Genomic DNA, 19076 nt, shown 5'->3' on the forward strand with positions numbered 1-19076 from the left:
CAGCATCTTCATTGTTGATTCTAAGGCTGGTTACGCTACCGGCAGTCATAAGTTTGATCTTCTTTATACTAATTCTAGTCCTATTTTTGTCACTGTGCTCTTTGACTTTCATTACTGGAGCATGTAGATCATTGTGTCTTTTCTTCTTTTTCAATTTTTTGGTTTTCCAATTATTCTGTATGCAAAATAGTCCTATTGGACTTCTGCTTTAAGGCAAGACAGCTTTGCTTCTTTGTAAGGAAACACTTTTTCTATTATAGATTTCAGCAGACTTTTTGTGATGGAGTTATGACGCATGTTCAATGATTCACTGCTAGATTCAACATGCCTATGTTGTATTTGCTTACAAGATCAAACAGATATTAGATTAAACCCTAATAATTTGATTAGGGTTTATGTATAATCCTGCTCCCCAAAGTTCAATAAAATCCAAAGATATGAAGGTCTTTGTTTTAACAGCTATGGTGATGACTAATCCATTTAACAGTTAGTACTTCCTGTGTTACCTTCCTAGGTTTTGCATAAGGGAAACAACAAATCATACGACAGAGATTGCACAGTTAAGAGTTTATTCTTTGTTCCACAGTTCAGTAGAGAATAGGTCATCTTTTCAGCTGAATCTTAAGAATTAATCTGGAAAGAGTTTTTATACATAAATGGAATTTCAGTATTTCCATGGAAATATAAGTAAAGAAAAGTGTGAAGAACTACTGAGCAAAATGGGAGTAAATGGAAGTTTTTTAGTACGAAACAGTGAGAGCATACCTGGAGCCTTGTGCCTTTGTGTTTTGTAAGTACTTCCATTTTTAACCCTTTCTGTTGGTTAAAAGAAATGATTTAGTTACAAGAAATGCAAATGTTTAACTTAATCTGGCATTGTATAAAGACAGCTTGAACATGACTAACATTTTTATGGATTGAGTTGCATTTTTTAGATGCTTGCACTTTTGAGAAGCAACTACCATCTGTTTTCAGAAAACTGAGAATATTATTTCAGGCATGTATACCTAGTGGGAGTGTATACATAAAATGGATTCTGCTTTATTATAAACTGCAGTGTATTTCTAGCCCAAATTTAAATATAGAAATAAACATATAGTAAAATGTGCATTAGTACCGTTTTTGGAAGAGATACATTTCAAATAATTATAGATTCAAGATCAATAATACCTAAAGCTCGATCCACAACATCTGGTGAAATCTTTACAACATATTTCCAGTCAGGATATTTTTATCCACCAGCCTTTGCCATTTCTTCTCCAATGGATGTGTGGTATAGAACCAGATATGTAGGATGATATATATAGCATATATGGAAGCCAGTTCTCATGTATGAATTCTACCAGTTGTATAATGGCAATTGTTATTGCTACTGAGCTTAAAGGCAGTTTGCACCTATAAAAATTATTGGGAATTACTGTAAGTATGCATAGTTGTTTTGTATTGACTTGGGATGTCTAACAAATATGACTGTTCTAACTTGTCAGTATAAATATACTAATTTGTAAGTATCTTTTCTTCTCCAGAATTGTGGAAACATATTTTACTTGATACTTGCTCTGAAGAGGTTGATTCATATTTGCTCAGAGTTTTCACATCAGAAGAAAGTTCCTATATTATTTAGCTGATATCATTTCTGGAAAACTAAAACTTAATAGTTGTTGTATGTGTACTAATGACAAATATGGACATTTTTTGCATATTTCTCCCTTTATGGTTATCAGTGTTTGGGACTGTATGATTCTTCAGTGTATTTGACTTTTCCAGTTCATGAATGTACCCTTTGTTTATACACTTTCCATTCTAAAAATTAGTTATGAACACCTTATCTACACTTACCGAATCTTCAGAAAAAGTAATGGACATTTTATGATGCAGGTAAGAAAATGAATATAATTTAAAATAATTTAGTAAATATGCTATTGCTAGTTTATTCCTTATTCCTTAAATGTAAAGAAATATAAATTTAACAGACTCCTACCAGACATTTATTTATTTTATTTATTAATCAAATTTACCCACCACCCATCTCCCCCAAAAGAGGGATTTATGCCATTATACCCAGTTGGCAGGGTGAGGGGGATGTTAAACTAAAATGTCCTTGGATTACCTTATTTTTCCAACTTCATGCATTATAAATTGTGAAGAATAACACTCCTTACTTCTGATAGATTCTATATTAGAATAAAAAGCTGCTGAAGGTCATAGTTTGGGGGTATTTTAAAAAATATACTATATTAGTTATAATCTTCTCTGGAAAGAATCTATTTTAGTCATCGCGTGTTTTGGATATGAAATAAATTATTAATATGTTTTTGAATTAAATGTAAATTTAGCTGCAATATGTATTTTTTAGACATCTGAAGGTACTCCGACGCATGTCTTCAGAACATTAAAGGATTTAATTGACAACTACAAAAAGCCAAATCAAGGGCTAGTAGTAAATCTGTGCTATCCTTTATATCGTTCTCCTTGCCATCAAACAACTCAGACTGTGTATGTCACTAAAGATGAAGCATATGTGACTCCTGGTAAGAAACAAATAAATATAAAGGTGGTAAATTCAAATAGGTATATTTCAAATTAAGAAAGCCATCAACATAGACTACTAAAGCTTGTTTTTATGAATGATTGAATAAATGAATGAGAAAAGCAAGCAAGCAAGCCAGCCAGCCAGCCAGCCAAAGTAATCTGCTTTAGAGGATTGTTATAAGAATACCATATGTGATAGGAGTAAGGAAGAAAGCCTTACAATTTCATGGAGAAAAACTAAAGTGAAATCCAAGTTCATCTATGCTAATTGTTTTTCCATTCAAGAAAAGGCATCATTTTTATGACCATCTTTTTTTTTTTTTGCACAAAACTCCCTTAACTTTTCTGCAATCTACTGTAAGATTTATTTATTTTTACTATGAAAGGCCCTTTTGCAGTAAGTTTTATCACATTCTGTTTAACAAGTTATGGGCACTTTCTTTCTCAGCAGCCCTTGGGTGAGGTGATAAGGCACATATTTTTTAAATCATTGTGGAGTTGGAAGTGGCTGTAACTATTACTGTCTAGAGCTAACATCTTTTGGGAAAGCATTGGCCATGGATTTGGTATTCAGATGGTCTGCTTGCTGGCCAGTTCTGTCTCATTGCCTACATACCAGGTTTGGGGTGATAGAACATATGGCTCTTCCTTGGGATGAACCAATGGGATATTTTTGTCCAGATCTAGCCCTTGGAGTAGATCAGAGTCTCCATTATAGCCATAGCAGAAATACCTATCCTGTTATCAATAGAATTTCAGCATTTAAACTAGCAATAGTGGCTAAATACAATACTGGGTCCAGAGCTTGCTTCTGCATGTAATGACAGCATTCCCTGAATGAAATTCTAGTCAGAGCACTCTCGTTGAATAGTCTGTTGGCAGATTGCTAGGAAAGCCTTTGGCCCAGGAGAGATCAGAAAAGTCACAGACCAGGCATTTCTATAAAAGTAATTTTATTTACAGAAAGCAAAACATATTTAAAAGCTTCTGCATTCTTGCAGGCTCTCAGTGAGAGCTGCTAAAACTCTCTACATGCCTATACAGAAGGGAAACAGAAACTAAAAACAAGTCCAGGCAAGTTTTTTCCCCCCCAGGTGCAAAAATTAACATTCGAAAAGGGGACGGTTGAATTCAACCCCTTTACCCAGCCAAAATGATTAGTTACCATAGTAACCTTAATCTGTAGTAGAAAACATTAACATAGTCATCAATGTTTTCTTCCCCCTGCAGTTCCAAGCACCTGCATACTGATCCCTCAACTCTCTGGAGTTTATTTAGAGGGCGCCTATGAAATTCAGGGAGATTGGTGAATCAGTAAAAACCATCTTCTTTCAGATTTTACCAATAAAATTAATTCACAAACCTAGTTACCTTGTTTGGATAGAAAAATCTCTTCTGTCTGCAAGAAGACAAAGTCTAGGTTCAACTCAAAAAGTTTTATTTTGGAAACATTAAAAAAGTAAAGACTAAAGCAGTAACCCAGTATAAAAATATATTTAAATAAAATAAGGAAAGCATTCAAAGCATGGCTTCGGGAATTCTTGCCAACTCCTCAGTAATGGCTCCTCTCTGGGTCATGTGAGCCAACAACAGCTGGCAACATTCCAAGCCACTGCTCAACTATCTCTCCCATAGGAATGCATTGGAATGTCTTTCTAGACACAGCTCAGTAAGGAGAAAGGGCCACACTGATAAATTAAAAATAGCCATGGACCACAAAAGAAAAGCTGGTGCACCAATAAGCTTTTGGTGCTAGAAGCGATGGAGCTATCAGTGCCTGGGGACACTCAGCACCATGTCTTTCAGGGTGGTGGCAGTGGTAGATCCTTTCTGGTGATGGAGATGCTTGGTGGTAGTAGAATTCTTGAGTTTTCAACAAATGCTGGTGGGCCACACAAGACCTGCATTCAGAAATAGCCTGACAGGTCACAGGAGCTGACCACCTCAATACCTGTCTCCTGTTAATTGTGCAACTCGCTAGGTTGCTAAGCTCACCATTTCAAGTACCACCCAAGCCCACCCCATGTTAGGGCGAATAGCTGTGATTATTGTGATCCTGTCAGCTTGATGGGCTTGGGGGGTGGGGGGACAATGAAGCTATAATAATCAACCAATCCCTCTTCTTAACTTGTTCCACATTAAAACAGTAAGGACAGCACCAGCTGTTAGCTTCATGCTATGACAGTAAATTACTAGTTGCTTCGCAATTAAGGCAGCAGATTTTCTGCTGGTATACTTTGGCTCAAGATTGATGGAGAGAACTATTTGTTTGTTTGTTTGCCCTATAGCTCAGTGGCCACACATATATTCTCAAGGTCAAGCCCTTGAGAAAAGGTATAAGGGCATAGGAAAGTAGACTGACATGTTAAAACGTACATCAGAGAGGGAACAATACTGGGCTAGGTAGTGTAACAGTCTGAAAGTGTAGTCTGTATTTTCAAAGAAACTGAAAATCTGAAAGAAGCAGGTCCTTTATAACTGACTTTATTTATTTATTTATTTATCTATCCAATTTGTCCCCGCCCATCTCCACCCTTCGGGGGACTCTGGGCAGTTTACAGTAATCAATTAAAACAACAATCATACAATGAATAAAATATACAATATAAAATTACAGTAATAATATAAATAGGAGTAAAAAATAAAAAAGTCCAAGTGGCAAAAGAATGTAAAACAGTCCAAGTGTGGGAGGAGTGGTCTATAGCAGCCATCCCCATGTAGGTCTATTCCCCTCTCCGCCCCAAGCAAGGCAGCAGAACTAGGTCTTCAGACTCCTCCAAAAGGCCAGAAGCGATTTATGTTGAAAATGGAACTGTTAGCAGCAAGCAAATGAAGGCAGTTAACAGAATGTTTATAATACAATATTACAAACAGATACTCAGAGCCTTTTCAGTTGTAGCGTCCAACTTCTGGAATGAAGTTCCCCCTGAAATCTGGGGTGGCTCCCACCCTGATAGCATTCTGGAGGGCCTAAGACTAGCTGCTCCCAGGCCTTGGGCTAAGGTGGTTACAAATTGCTTGATATGTTTTTTTGTTGGCCAGATTAGCCATCTTTTTCTTTACTTTGTCCTTATCCTATTTTTCTTCTTGTTGGTTTTGTTTTTTTGAGTTATATTTTATTCTATTTCTCCCAAACAAACAAAATCTTTTATATTGTGAGCCACAGAGAGTCATTCTGGAGTCAGGCAGCACCTAAATAGAATAAATTAAATTAAGTTAAGTTAAGTTAAGTTAAGTTAAGTTAAGTTAAGTTAAGTTAAGTTAAGTTAAGTTAAATTTCATATTATTATAAATAATCCCATTAGTCTTTACAGTGAAAAAAAGATTGTCAGTTTCAAAATACAAGCAGAAGTAAAACAGGCATAGTAGATCTATGATTTTTTTTAAAAAAACAGCTTTGTTTTGGTGTAGCTTTAATAAAACTTCAATGCAGCTCCAGAATGTGAAAAAGCACCCTACTTCTAGGTGCTACATTGGAGTGATACTATGTTTGAATTGACTGCTGTGCAAAAGACATTTCTGCCAAAATGAACTGACCCATTTAACACTTTTGATTGGAGGTGTTTCTTTTCTGTATTGAGGCACTTGCACAATTGGAGGTGACACAGTGCTACTAAGTGATATTGTTATACACATCTCTATAGGACTGGGGGGAAATGAAGGGAGCTGTTGGAGGCATTGGGATTGAAATTATTTGCTGTGGAAGGCTGATAAGGACATGCCATAGGGATATACCAGCATTCTAAGATTTTGAGTGTAGCTACACATTAACACTGAAAACATAGTAATTCAACCAGAATTTAAAGAAGCAAAACTAGGAAGGTGGGGGTGGGGTGGGTAAGGAAGAAATCATCTTACTTCTTTGCTACAGATTTCTGCTCTGCAGGCAAGTGTCTACTCCCCTTTGAATGCAAGGTGGTCATGTAATAGAAAATGTCTCATCCCACTGAGCCTTATTATATAGTAAACTATCTCTTTCTACTGTGTTGTTTGAATCAACAGTAATTATTTAAGCACCATGATGTGAGCTATTTGATATTGATACTTGTTTCACTGAAATATTAGAGAAATGTAATGATACCCTTTTTCTCGTCCTCTCCCCAGATGCTGGAGACAGTGATTACCTTGACGTCTTACCTGACTAATCTCCGTTTACTCCATTTCAGCAGGGCCGTTCTATGGCTCACACCCACACAAATCAAATCTTCTATTCACTTCACTGGATTCTGCGTTCATTTGTAGTCTGGATAATTCTGTAACACATTTAATACCAACTTTTGATCGATTTCTTGTCTCTGTGTAAAAAGCACACTTTGTAAAATACACACGTACTTGTGAAATCTTCTTTCCATGTATGGGGTATGTATATCTGTCAGTGCAAATGGTCATTTTATGCACCTAATGAAGCGTTCACTGGTCCTGAAAAGCTTATGCCACAAAAATGTGACAGCCTTTTCCATATTGCAATACCTCATTATATTTTCATTTTAACAGTTTTCATTTATGAGCACCATTCAACTTACTATATTTGGTAGTCATAATTACAAGTGTCTTGGATGTTTATAAAATTCTGAATTGTTTATTTTATCAATTTATCATTGTTATAAGTAACACAAACACACAAATTTATTTAAATCTCACTCCATATCTGGAGTATGCATTTTAATGTAACACACGGTAACAAACATAAGGAAACTGAGAATGTTTACATGGCTGATTAAGTAGCTGTGCACGATTTGGTTAAGATATAGCATAAGCATTCACATTAATCACCAATTGTTATTTAATGTGTTAAGCAAGCCAAATGTATCCTTTAAAGCCAAAAATCATGCTACACTATACCCAAACAGCATGTGTCACTCCAGCCAAGAGGCAAAATTTGCAAAGATCAATCTCCTTAATCAGCTTAATCCCTATCAGAAGGCTTTGTATTTAGTAAAATTATAAGATTGTTTGAAAGGAGAATATAGGGTTGAATTGTTGGATCTTTAGTGTTCTTTGAGCTTTTCTTCCTGCAGACATTTAATTACTAGGCTAGGTAAATGCATATCAGAAACCTGCAAACTCTATTCCTCCATGCAATGATGTCACCTAGCCTGGAAATGAAATGTCTGCAGGAAGAAAAGCAAGCTCAGAGAACACCAAGAAGCCACAATTGTTTAAATTACATCATTTTATTGATGAAGTGTGTCAGCCTCTATACAAGATGTATAAAGTACATATAGGTTTTTTAAGGGTACTTTACAACAATACAATTTTACATTTTGATGTAATTGTTGCAGGTAGCACGCATTTCCACATCCTAAATGTAGGATAAACTTAGGAAACTCTTACAAAATGTCTTATTTTTACTTTATATGTGAAAAAAAAGAATGCATAACATCTAGTACTTTAAATGGGTTGCAGGTTAGAAGGCACAAACATCACTAAAAACATCTAATTAGTTCCACCAATTCATTTTCTTGTTGAAGCGAAGTAAAGCCAGTATATTTAAGAGTTCGGTCAATTTTGTTCCTTCTTTAGTAAAAAAAGTTGGCAAGTCACTAATACCAAAAAAATTAGTACTAGACTGCAAAAGGGGCACAGTATGCCAGAGAAATGAGTTTAAATTGCAAAAATTATATATATATTCTTTTAACTTAAATTACATCATTAAACTAGATGCAATTCTAACTTCTTTAAAAAGTTAACCGAGCACATATAAAATCACTAAGTGCATCCTTACATTGAAATTCTGAAAGGAATACAATAAGATTCTCTCTAGCTGAGCCTTACGGATATCTACTTTTTTTATATACTTTCAGTGGCAGGCTTTTTTCTTTACCATCTTCTTTCTTCTGTTAATGGCTTTTACACTTTTAAATTGTAATGTACTCAAGTGTTCTTTTCAATCCATTTTAACCATAATTTTAATGTGCTGTAATCCATCCTGTGAATTGGAATGGCTTATTGAACTGTGAACAATACATCCCTGTAACAAATAAACTATTTTTACAGATAACATGTTTGTTTATGCAATGTTTAGTTATTTGAGCATCATTTCTTTCTTCATTAGAGAAATGAAGTTAGACTGTACTTTCAGGAACATTAACACTAGTGACAGAAAATCAATGGAAATGTCAAGTTTCCAAATTGTTTCATGCAGCAATGCTAATCATTTTACAGTTTGGGTGGGTGAAGCCATTTCAGGGATCAAGGGGCTGGAAAGGACCTCAAAAGTCACTGGGTCCAATTCCCAAATATCCAGTGCTACATTATGTCTAACAAGTAGCTATACTGCTTTGGCTTTGAAAACTATCAGTTTTATATCATCAGGAAGTTCTTCCTACTGTTAATTTCAAATTATGTTTCTCTGAAGTTCAATCCACCGCTTCAAATCTTATACTCTGGAGAAATATAAAACAAAAATTCATTCATCATGTATTTTAACATATTATATTTATTTATTCTTCAAACTTCTATTACCCTACCTTAATTGTTTTGAGTAGGGTAAATATATTTACCTCATTTGAATCTTTCCTCATGGGACTTGATCCCTAAACCTCTCACCCTCCTCCATGTAATACGCAATAGAACATGCCATGTTATTCTTCTGTCACTTCCATTTAAAAGTAACTAGCTGTCTTTGGTGATGATAACATTAGGCTGCATAGATTTTTAGCCTGTTTTTCAATTTACCTAAGTGTTATGTATAAAAAAGGACAGAAGCCAATGGAAAATAATTACCATTGACATTACACAGGATTTAACACTTTCATATTGGTTGATTACCTCAGTGAGTATGTAAGACTTTCGTAAGTCATCTGTCTCACAGGAAATAACAACAGAAATTTATTCTGAGTACCTTTGCCTGTTTATTCTAGAGCAGGTTGTCAATATGGTATGAAGAATAAAATATATACACATGTGTTGTCAAATACTTATTATGTCAGCAAGTAAACTTAAGGTCTTCCTAAACTAACAAATATTCTATAGCATCAGTAAGATATGCCACACATCTAAACTGCCCAGAGCAGATGAGGTCTTTAACCTACAACCCATTTAATTAAACGGTGAGGGGAGTTCAATTAACTCCTTCAATATATCTACTTGCCCAGGAGTTAGTTAACTCTTCCCACACTTGAGAGTAAAATGATGACTTTGAAAACTCATATAAAGGTGACCTCTAGTTTTCATCCATGGCCACAATTGGGAGAAGGGACATAAAGTGGCTGAGAAGTGGAAAGCTCCTGTTCCAAATCTGTCTAAATGAGGTGATGGCAACAGTGATCTTGTTATCATGGATTTCTAATGTTTCCCATTCCTCTAGAAAAAATGAAAAAGGCAGACATGGGGTTGAAGTCTGAGAGGATTAAAACGAAATTACAGCCACATGACATCCAGCCATCCTGACATATTTTGCTAGAACAAAAAGTTGTGTTGATTGATGCAGGGAGGGGATAGCTGGATCTTTCAAACTGTGCAAACATGGCCTGAATGAAAAAATGAAAAGTATCAGCATTCAAAAATTCCTAGGCTGAAACTGACTGCTCAAAGTGGGACCAAAAGGACTTCCTTATCCTACAGATATGATGTTATTGTTAAGTTGTTAAGTTGTTAAGTTGTGTCCAGCTCTTCATGACCACATGGACCATAGCATGCCAGGCCTTCCTGTCCTCTGCTGCCTCCCGGACTTTACTCAAATTCATGTTCATTGCATTAAGGAAGTATAAAAGAATGGAAAGAAAGAAGAGGCATATAAAGCTGCAGAACTGCTGGAGTGGCTTCCAATGTCATCAGTAAAACTATTTGAAACCTATTGGAATAATTTCTAGAATTTCAACACATGACAATTGATAAAGCATTACCAGCAAATGTGTTCCATTTCCCAAACTATCTTATTCAATCGTTACAAGAGACGCACAAAAAAATCCCTTTGTTGGCTTATTTTATGGTATTGATCAAGACTCATGCAGTATTGTAGTTGCTGTTTTCATATCTTCAGTACCCTGGCTTATTAACTTGTCTGGAAACATTTAAAGGGCTGGAAAATTATGTGCTGTAACAGATTGTGAGACTCTTTGAAGATGAATCACTTGTGTTCATTCAGCTTGAACACTGATTTCGATACAGTATATACTGAGTCATTGAGTGTAGTTGGTACACTATCTTGCCCCAAAATAAGGGATCACTTTCAGTTTAGGAGTCCTAAGGAAATGAATGAGCAAGATAACTGTAGCTGTCCAGCCTACCACATAAGCTCTTGATTCCTGCCATGTTGCCTTATTCTAGCTAGTCTGGTGTACAACTGGATGGAATCAAAGTGTACAACTGGATAGAACCAAAGGAAATGGTTAATACATTTTCACAAGGTGGTGTGATCCTTAAAGGGAACAGTCTGTACACTCCTAAAGAAGTCTTCCATGGATCCAAACCTACTCAGTCACAAATTAATAGGATACTTGAGATGATAGTATCTTTGCAATGCAGATTTTCTCCAAGGATACCAGCTATCTCAACTCTTTTCAATCAGGGTTCAGACCTTGTTGAGCACAGAATCAGGTATTATCACCCTGACTGATGACTTCCTGCAAGCAAGAGACAGAGGCAGTACAACTGTGTTGATCCTGCTTGACCTCTCAGCCACTTACAGTACCACTGAACATGATATTCTTGTAAACTGTCTCTGAGCTGGGGCTTGGGGGCACTGTGTATTATAGTGGTTCCACTCCTATTTGCAGGGACTAGACATCACAGTTCATGTTTGTGAAGTGCTACAAGGCACAATTCATGCTCAAAGCTAACAAACATCTATATAAACTACTTGGGGCAGTCATCAAAAGTTAGGTTTCACCAATATACTCTAGTGCTCCATTACATTTGAAAAGGAGAGTGCATATCCTGAACCAGCATCTGGATGCAGTGATATGGTGGATGATGGCCAGTAAACTGATTCTGAACCCTGGCAAGATGAAGACCTTGTGGATTGACAGTTCCTGGTTATGGACCCTAGGGAGCTTAATTGTTCTAAATAAGGTTCTACACCTTCAGAAACAACAAGCTAGTAGTTTAGGAATACTTCTGGAATCATCGTATTTATAATTGGGGAGAAATAAACGAATCACCCACTGGAGTGCTGTGACTGTTTTGCACAGCATTTTGCTAACAACGTTATTCAGATTTGCCAGTCAGTTTGACATGGATTAATTGCACTTATATCAGTTTTTTTTAGACATTATGATCTACATCTATCGCAGTGGCAAGTTTATGTTATAAACACAGTTAATATTTTGTTTATTGTGGTGTACTTATTAAATAACTGTACTTTGGAAAAACTACCATGACTAACGTAGTTATATGCAAAAGATCAAATGTAGATCCTGTCCTATTTTCCATATTCTTTCCTTGCATTAATTTGTTATAGAAAAACTGATTAAGATTTCCTCCACACCTCAAGAGAATGAGCCTATTTTACATTCAATTTGCAAATCTTGGGAAAAGTCAGCTTTTTATTTCTATCAAGATGGGGCCCATGATTTTTTTTTTTTAACTGATGACTGACTGATCAGACTTAAGATAAAATGTCATTTCGCTACTAGTGACGTATCTTCTAGTGTCATTCAACCACTGTTGTGTCAAAATAACACAGCAAGACAGGTTTTCTATCATTTCAACAATGGCTGGATGATACTATGAAGACTTTACAAGCTACTAGTGGGGAAATGGCTGAATCCCACTACATTAAGCTCAAACCACATAAGTCACATTTTGGCTTAACCTGTTGTGTGAACCCACTCACTGTGCTTGTAAACAAGAGCACATATCTTAAATGTCATTTAGAAATCGCCACCTGTCATTCAACAAACTAATGAATACCATGAGATCAGTAGTTATGTGTGTGTGGAAAGTACAGATAACACAAGATCCAACAGTAACGACTTTAAATCTCATCTTGACAAATTACCATTATAATCTGGTAAATTATCATAATACTCCTGGGATCACATTAATAGTGTGGTTGGAAAAAACTATCAGGAAAACCATGCTATGGATGCAATTTAGCAATGCTGAATTTCTACCACAACCTGCTTTTTATAATGTCAAGGATCTTTTGGTGGGTTGGTATTTGGTGCCTTGCATTCTTTATGGATTGTCATAGCACTTTTAGACACAAGCATAGTTGGACTTACTGGTGAGTAAGAATAGAATTGCTGACCAAATCCCTCCGTCTCCCCTACTCAGTCCTCTACAAAAACTCGGATCACTTCGCCTTTAGGAAGATGTAGGTGAAATCCACCTCTTGAGCCTGAACAAAACCAGATCAAAGGCACACCAGCGGGCCGCTCTCCTCCCGAAAACGAGAGGAAACTTCCAAAAATTCAACCGGGATTTTTCTTCCTCCTAGTTTTACCTGCTTGTTTTCTACAGCGCTTTTCTAATCCCCCTCCCCGCAGAACTTTCTCCGAAAACCCTTCTCCCGAACACGCTTTGAGAAACGGACGCGGTTTCTCTCTGACTTTTGTGGGTTCTCACGGACGGAACCGTATGAAATATGCTTCTGCGGACTAGACGATTTTGGTTTGGCCGCAAGCAAAAATAGCTACACCACAGTGCGGGCCCCAACTACGGCTGGCCATATTTCACGTCCGACTGAGGAGGACGAGCGCGGCCTCCCTTCCCACCAAGGTCGCCTGCGCTGGCTCCCAGCATGCACGCGAGTTTCCTAGAGCGACGAAGGCTTCCGCCCAGCTCCGGAGGCTTTCTCCAACGAAGTGACAACAGCGAAATGGCGGCCAAGGCGCCAAATACGAATTTTTGAGTACCAGGAGAAGGCTAACGCTGTCTCTGGCGAGTTTACGGACGGCGGGGCTATGGACGCCTCGGCCTGCATGAAGTCCCTGCTCTTGGCGGCTTCTCAGTATCGAGCTGCCCGCACCCAGCCCAACGCAGCGCTGCTCCAGCGGAGTTTGGAGGTGAGCGACGGTCGATAGACCACCCGCTTCAAAGCTTTTTTGCGCCCTCGACACTGGGATATTTTGTACTAGGAGTTGGAAGAGAAGGAAGGCGCGTTCAATTAATTAGATGCTGCTGCCTTAGCGTTAACGAAGTTTTTCCATGCGGTGGTTTGTGGCAATTTCGCCAGTTTTTGCAAACTGTTTTGAAAAATATGGAGAAGATCCGTCTACAAATGAAGTGGTCAAGGGCTAATATGTTCGTCCTGCTTGCTCTGGCGCAAAGATCTCCAGTAACCGTTTGTTGTGGACATGAATGCAGGACGTCGTCCTTAACCAACTCTCGGCCCTTTGTGTAGGCAGTCTCTGCCATTCTTTTTTCGTTTCGTTTTAATAGCGGCTCATTTCAGCTTCTGCCGGAACAGGCAGCAGAGCCATCTGCGACAGGTCATCCGCAAGTACGTTTAGGGACGAGGCCCTGCGCTGCTGCTGTTGGCCTGCTGGGACTACTGTGGACCACGCACCCAGTCCACGGCCACTGATGTTCATCTTTTGACAGTAGGAAAGTCAGGGGTTCGCTGTTGTGCCAGAAAGCCGTCTCTGCTGCTTTTCTTGTCAACACAAGAAAGAAAGGGGAAGTGGGAGCTAAGGCCATTGTTCTGGCACTAAAAAGACCCCTTCCCCCCTCCAGAGTGGCTGAAGAGTTGCTTTCACTGCTGAAGGGGAATGGGGTGGAAGTGGCTGTTCAGTCTCTGCATCTCCACTGTAAGGTTGTAGGAGCTTTCACGCAGGCCTGCCGCTGCAGAGCCACAAAATGCTAGCCCTGTCAAGTCCCTTACAACAGCAAGATTCACACAGTCTCACTAATTAATGAAAACTGGGTGACTCTGGGGCAGTCACACTCTCTCAGCCCAACCCACTTCACAGGGTTGTTGTTGTGGGGAAAATAGGCAGGAGCATTAGGTATGTTCTCCACCTTGAGTTGACTGCTATATAAATATAACTGTAACTATAAATATAAATGTGGGATAAAATAATGATACTTGGGTTTAATGCTAGGAAAACAAGAGTGGATTATGGGATTTTGAAAACTAGATAAATATTTAGTCCTTACAGTAATTATGGAGTACAAGAAGGTGAGTTCTCTGTGATTTATCTAAGAATTTTTTCTCACAGTTCCAAACAGAAGGACTGATGCCTCACTTATGAGATAATGCTGATGTCCATCTGATCCTTTTTTTGCCATGTCTTGAAAACCTCCCTTGACTTTCTCAGATTCTGAAAATTCCCTTAGAGTTGTTCACCATCCTGCCTGAAATGGCAAAAGTGGGTAGGAATATGAATTTAAAACATACTTAAACACACATGCATTTAAACATATGTCTTTGGGTAGAAATTTTGTTGGAGTATCAACCATACTGCAGGTCGGGAGGGGAAACACATGAACCACAGAGCTGCTGGCTGCAGAGGTGCTTAGAAGTGATTCTGCAATCTGCATCTGTGACGGGTGGGGGAGGGAGTGTTCCTTACTTCCCTCCCTCTAATGGGAAATAAGCCTGCTGAAGCAGGTCTGTATTCTGGTAGGAAAGGTGAGAAGACCCACTTTCACTCCTCCTCCTCCTCTCCTATACTTTGCCTGTGTCTGCCACCCATGGCAAGAGAAATAAGGGAGAACAAATCACCTCTCTCTCCTGTTTTGCTTCTCATGCTATGGGTGGCATGAGAAAGAGGTGAGAAACAAGCAGTGGTGCTACTTTCCTGATCTGACTTTGTCACTGCCAATAACTGGCATCAAGGGAGATGTTCCCTGTCGTGATCTCTTCTACCCCAGGCTCCCAGTGCTTCATTGTCAATGCAGAATATGAATCTAACGTCCGATCAGTCTTTGACCTAGTGTATTTTTGTGCCAGTTCCCACACTACTTTAATGCTGCTGTGCAGAAGAGCCCTAAGGTTGCAGTCATATGTAACTTGACTTGCTAATAAACTGAAGTTAGCCCAGTGGGATACGAGTATGTAAGTATAGTATTGTTTTGTAAGTTCCATCTTCTGCAGTTGTTTGATAGTTAGAAATTTCTTAAAATACCGTATGTAGTGATGAGGGGAATACTGTGTCTATTAAATCTCTACCTGTTTTTAAGGTGACAAGGACCAATTGACCAAAAAAAACCCCCCTGTGATATGGGGATTAATTCATTTAAGCCCTGCACATTTTATTGGCCATAGTAATGTGCTCCATGGGGTGATCTCTTTCAGACTTTGCACAGTGCAGACTGTAGCTGCAGATAGGACTATGCTTGAAATAATTTAAATGAAGACAGAATAGTTTGCTTTTTCTCATATACTTACCTGATCTTTTTTATTACATGAACTGACATTTTAATCCAACCATTATTAGTCTTGTTCTCTGTGGTTTACAATCTGAACATAACTACACACTTCATGGACCATATTTGCACAGAGTGATTGAGTGGCAGAAGGCCTTCTCATTGATGGTATCTAATACAAAGCTTTATCTCAGGAAGCTTGCTTTGTTTTATGTTAATATCAAAGTATTAGGACAAGAAAGCTTTATTTGAAACTTTATTAGAATTTCGGAGTTATGTAATTGAATCTCTTTTTCCCAGAATGTTTGCATGATGGACTAAAAATCCATTGTAATGAGATCCCCTATCTGTTGATTGTTTGTGTATAGGGATACTCCTCTTTATTCTTCAGCCTCAGCACAATCTCTTTTCTTGGTTAAATGTTTTCACTTAGAGCAAACAATTAGGAAAAACAAATTTTAAAAGATATAGCTGTCTGTCAGGCAAGCTAACTGTTACATTCTATTACCAAAACAAAGAACAAAAAACACTTCCTAGGATTTTAAATTTATATCACCTAAATATATCACATATATATTTAGTAACAAAATATCCAATTACCCATAAAAATTGTCTAGTATTTTAAAATATTATGAAATCTATGCCAAAGGGTAACATATTGTGTCATTTTTATTTGCGTTAAAATAATGTTTTCAAAAATTGATAAATTACACATTTCTTGAACCCCGTCCTTGATATTTGGAGTAGTAGTACTTTTCTAGTTTCTCAATATAATTTTCTTAACTATTCCCCAAGCCCAGAATTACTAATCTTTCTAAAACATGGTTGGATTCCACAATTTTGGAATATATTTCAAGGTAATATTAAAATATTTAACCTGAAAATATTTACGCATAAATCTACTTATATATGTTACACTATTATTCCAGAATGGAGCCAGTAATGATAAATCATATGGATTAATATAGCCTCAAATTTCTTAATTTACCAACGAAGTTTACAGTCCATAATTTCTGATGCATTCTTTGATTTATCCTATATACTCAGAATAAAGTCTTTTGATGAATTAATTTCAACCTCAAGTCCAACTGATTAATTAATTAATCATCTATTAATGTTCTTTTATATGACATTCAGCTCTTTATTCCAGTCATCATAAATGTTGATAGTTTCAACTTTAAGGATATTTTAAAATTTCTGATGTAGATACAAAATCAATTTTATTTCAAACTCTGATAAATTAGAGCCTCCATCATCAAAAGATTTAGCCAATGAAATTCTTGGTGGCCTATTTATTCATATGAATCTCAATAGTCTATCTATCTGAATACCATATCTATTTGAATTAACGTGAGAATGCCTCTTAAAATATAAATCAATGACGGAGTAATATTCATTATAATAACATTAACCTTGCCTAGTCAACTTAATGGAATTTTATTCCAATTATTAATATCCTTTGCAATCTTATCTGTAGCATTTAACATATTAAATTCCACCTATTTTGAAATATATGTACATATTCTACAGTATTATATATTTTGCATATATAATATTTAATATATTCTGTATAAACTACAAAGCCCATCTTCCTACAATAATCTGTTAATATATCAGTTCCCAAAGATAGTAAATTAGATTTTTTCCAAATTAAGGTTATAAACTGGATATTTATCAAATTCTTGAGCCACCTTTTTCTAGTTAGGCAATAAATAATTATGCAATACTACCAAATTATTATCAGCAATAATTAATGCTCAGAATCTGCAATGTAATACCAATAGAAATCACTATTTTCAGATGAGTGGCCATATAAATCAAATAAACAAATACCACAGGGTTGTGTAATGGGGAGAAGGAATAACCTTGAGGAACAGGAAGAAGTGCTGCAACCAAGACAATAGTCAGATAAAAGAAATCTGAGTCCGGGGCAGAAATGTAATTTGAGAAAGTGTCTCAGACATGAGCATCCCTAGTTTTCATGGAGATAAAGGGAGGGAGTGGGAAGTGCATGCAGACTTTCAAGATTCTGTTAAAATAAACTTATAATAAAAGTAGTATTTGCTTGCATGTCTTTGATTTCCAAGTAGGATCTTCTTGGAGGGCTGACAGATTGCCTAAATCAAATTGCTGATGGCATTTGGCAATCACAGTATTAAGTTAAAAACCAGCAGAGAAAGTGAACAACCATGATAGGTGCTATGCTGTAACTCGGTCCAGAAATTAACCAATTTGTTATTACTCTTGCTGTTGGTTGCAAATAGTAAATTGCTATACATTTAATAAAAGAAGTGGAAATACATATCTACACATAAATTTATCTGTACCATATCAAATCATAGATACTTTTTTCAGCATCTATAGATACTAATGCTTCATAATCTAATCTCTGTTGAGTTGTATCCATAATATCTATTAACAAATGTATATTAGCTGATGTCTATTTTAAATAAAACTGAACCCAGATGGATGAATTATATACAATAACAGTAATTGCCTAGCCAAAAAAAAGTTTATCTTAGTCTATGTATGTATGTATATATTAATGATATGAGTCTATAACTTGCCCAGAATTTAGAATCTTTACTCAGTTTATAAATCAGTGTTATAAAAGCCTTTTAAAAGATGAAGAGAATTTACCAGATTTAAATGATCCATTTAGACGTCTAATAATACTGAGGCTAAAACGTGTATGAAAGATGTATACCATTCAGCAAGAAAGCTGTCTGGGTCTGGGGCTTTCCTGGTCTTCATCAATTAAGTTGTCTCTAATATCTCTTGAAGTTTCAAAGCTGCTTCCAGAAGCCTTGTGATAATGATTAAATATCAGTTTCGGTCAAAAAATTACCGATTTGATGTTGATCCAGAATATCAAGTTTGTATAATTGCTTGTAAAAATGGGGAAAAAAATGTAAATTTAATAGATTCAGTATCTGTGATTCACAGTCCATCATTTCTTAAAATTCCAGAAATTATATTTTGTTGTTTCACTTGCTTTAAATGATGTGCTAATAGTTTATTAGCTTTTTTACCAGTTTCCCAATATTACAATTTGGCTGACAAGAATGCATTATAAATCTGCTCTGGCCCTTGTGTTTGCAAGTAAACATTCTTTAACCAAATTTCTATACAGTATGTATCCCTAACAGCCAGGAGGCTAGTAGAATTTCAATTACTTACAAAAATTGTCATGTTTGTTGTTTAATATAATCAAAAAAATTATAATCCTGTGCAAAAGAAATATTAAAATACCACCTACCATTAATTGACTAAATATATTTGAAATG

General features: G+C 36.6%; 2 protein-coding genes across 2 annotated transcripts in view; both read left to right on the forward strand.

Annotated features, from left to right (window-relative positions):
* The first annotated feature begins 541 nt into the window (after window positions 1-541).
* LOC134498359 (SH2 domain-containing protein 1B-like) lies at window positions 542-7235 on the forward strand. The gene is made up of 4 exons (XM_063304434.1): window positions 542-790; window positions 1815-1878; window positions 2357-2531; window positions 6637-7235. Exons 1-4 carry the CDS (start codon window positions 657-659, stop codon window positions 6675-6677), a joined length of 414 nt encoding a protein of 137 aa, XP_063160504.1. The 5' UTR covers window positions 542-656; the 3' UTR covers window positions 6678-7235.
* A 6020-nt stretch (window positions 7236-13255) lies between these two features.
* CIP2A (cellular inhibitor of PP2A) overlaps window positions 13256-19076 on the forward strand; it is a 36448-nt gene continuing 30627 nt past the window's right edge. Inside the window, exon 1 of the mRNA XM_063305572.1 lies at window positions 13256-13484. Coding sequence (XP_063161642.1) covers window positions 13383-13484 — 102 coding nt within the window. The 5' untranslated portion in view covers window positions 13256-13382. The remainder of the gene's footprint in view (window positions 13485-19076) is intronic.

Source organism: Candoia aspera, chromosome 5 (genome assembly GCF_035149785.1).
Source record: "Candoia aspera isolate rCanAsp1 chromosome 5, rCanAsp1.hap2, whole genome shotgun sequence".
Lineage (NCBI taxonomy): Eukaryota > Metazoa > Chordata > Lepidosauria > Squamata > Boidae > Candoia > Candoia aspera.

Bases quoted from the DNA above. Each gene is read 5' to 3' on its own strand.
- LOC134498359 (XM_063304434.1), top strand. From the start codon at position 657: ATGGAATTTCAGTATTTCCATGGAAATATAAGTAAAGAAAAGTGTGAA. The intron at 791-1,814 runs GTAAGTACTTCC...TCTAAAAATTAG, and splicing joins GCCTTGTGCCTTTGTGTTTT to TTATGAACACCTTATCTACA. The intron at 1,879-2,356 runs GTAAGAAAATGA...TGTATTTTTTAG, and splicing joins ATGGACATTTTATGATGCAG to ACATCTGAAGGTACTCCGAC.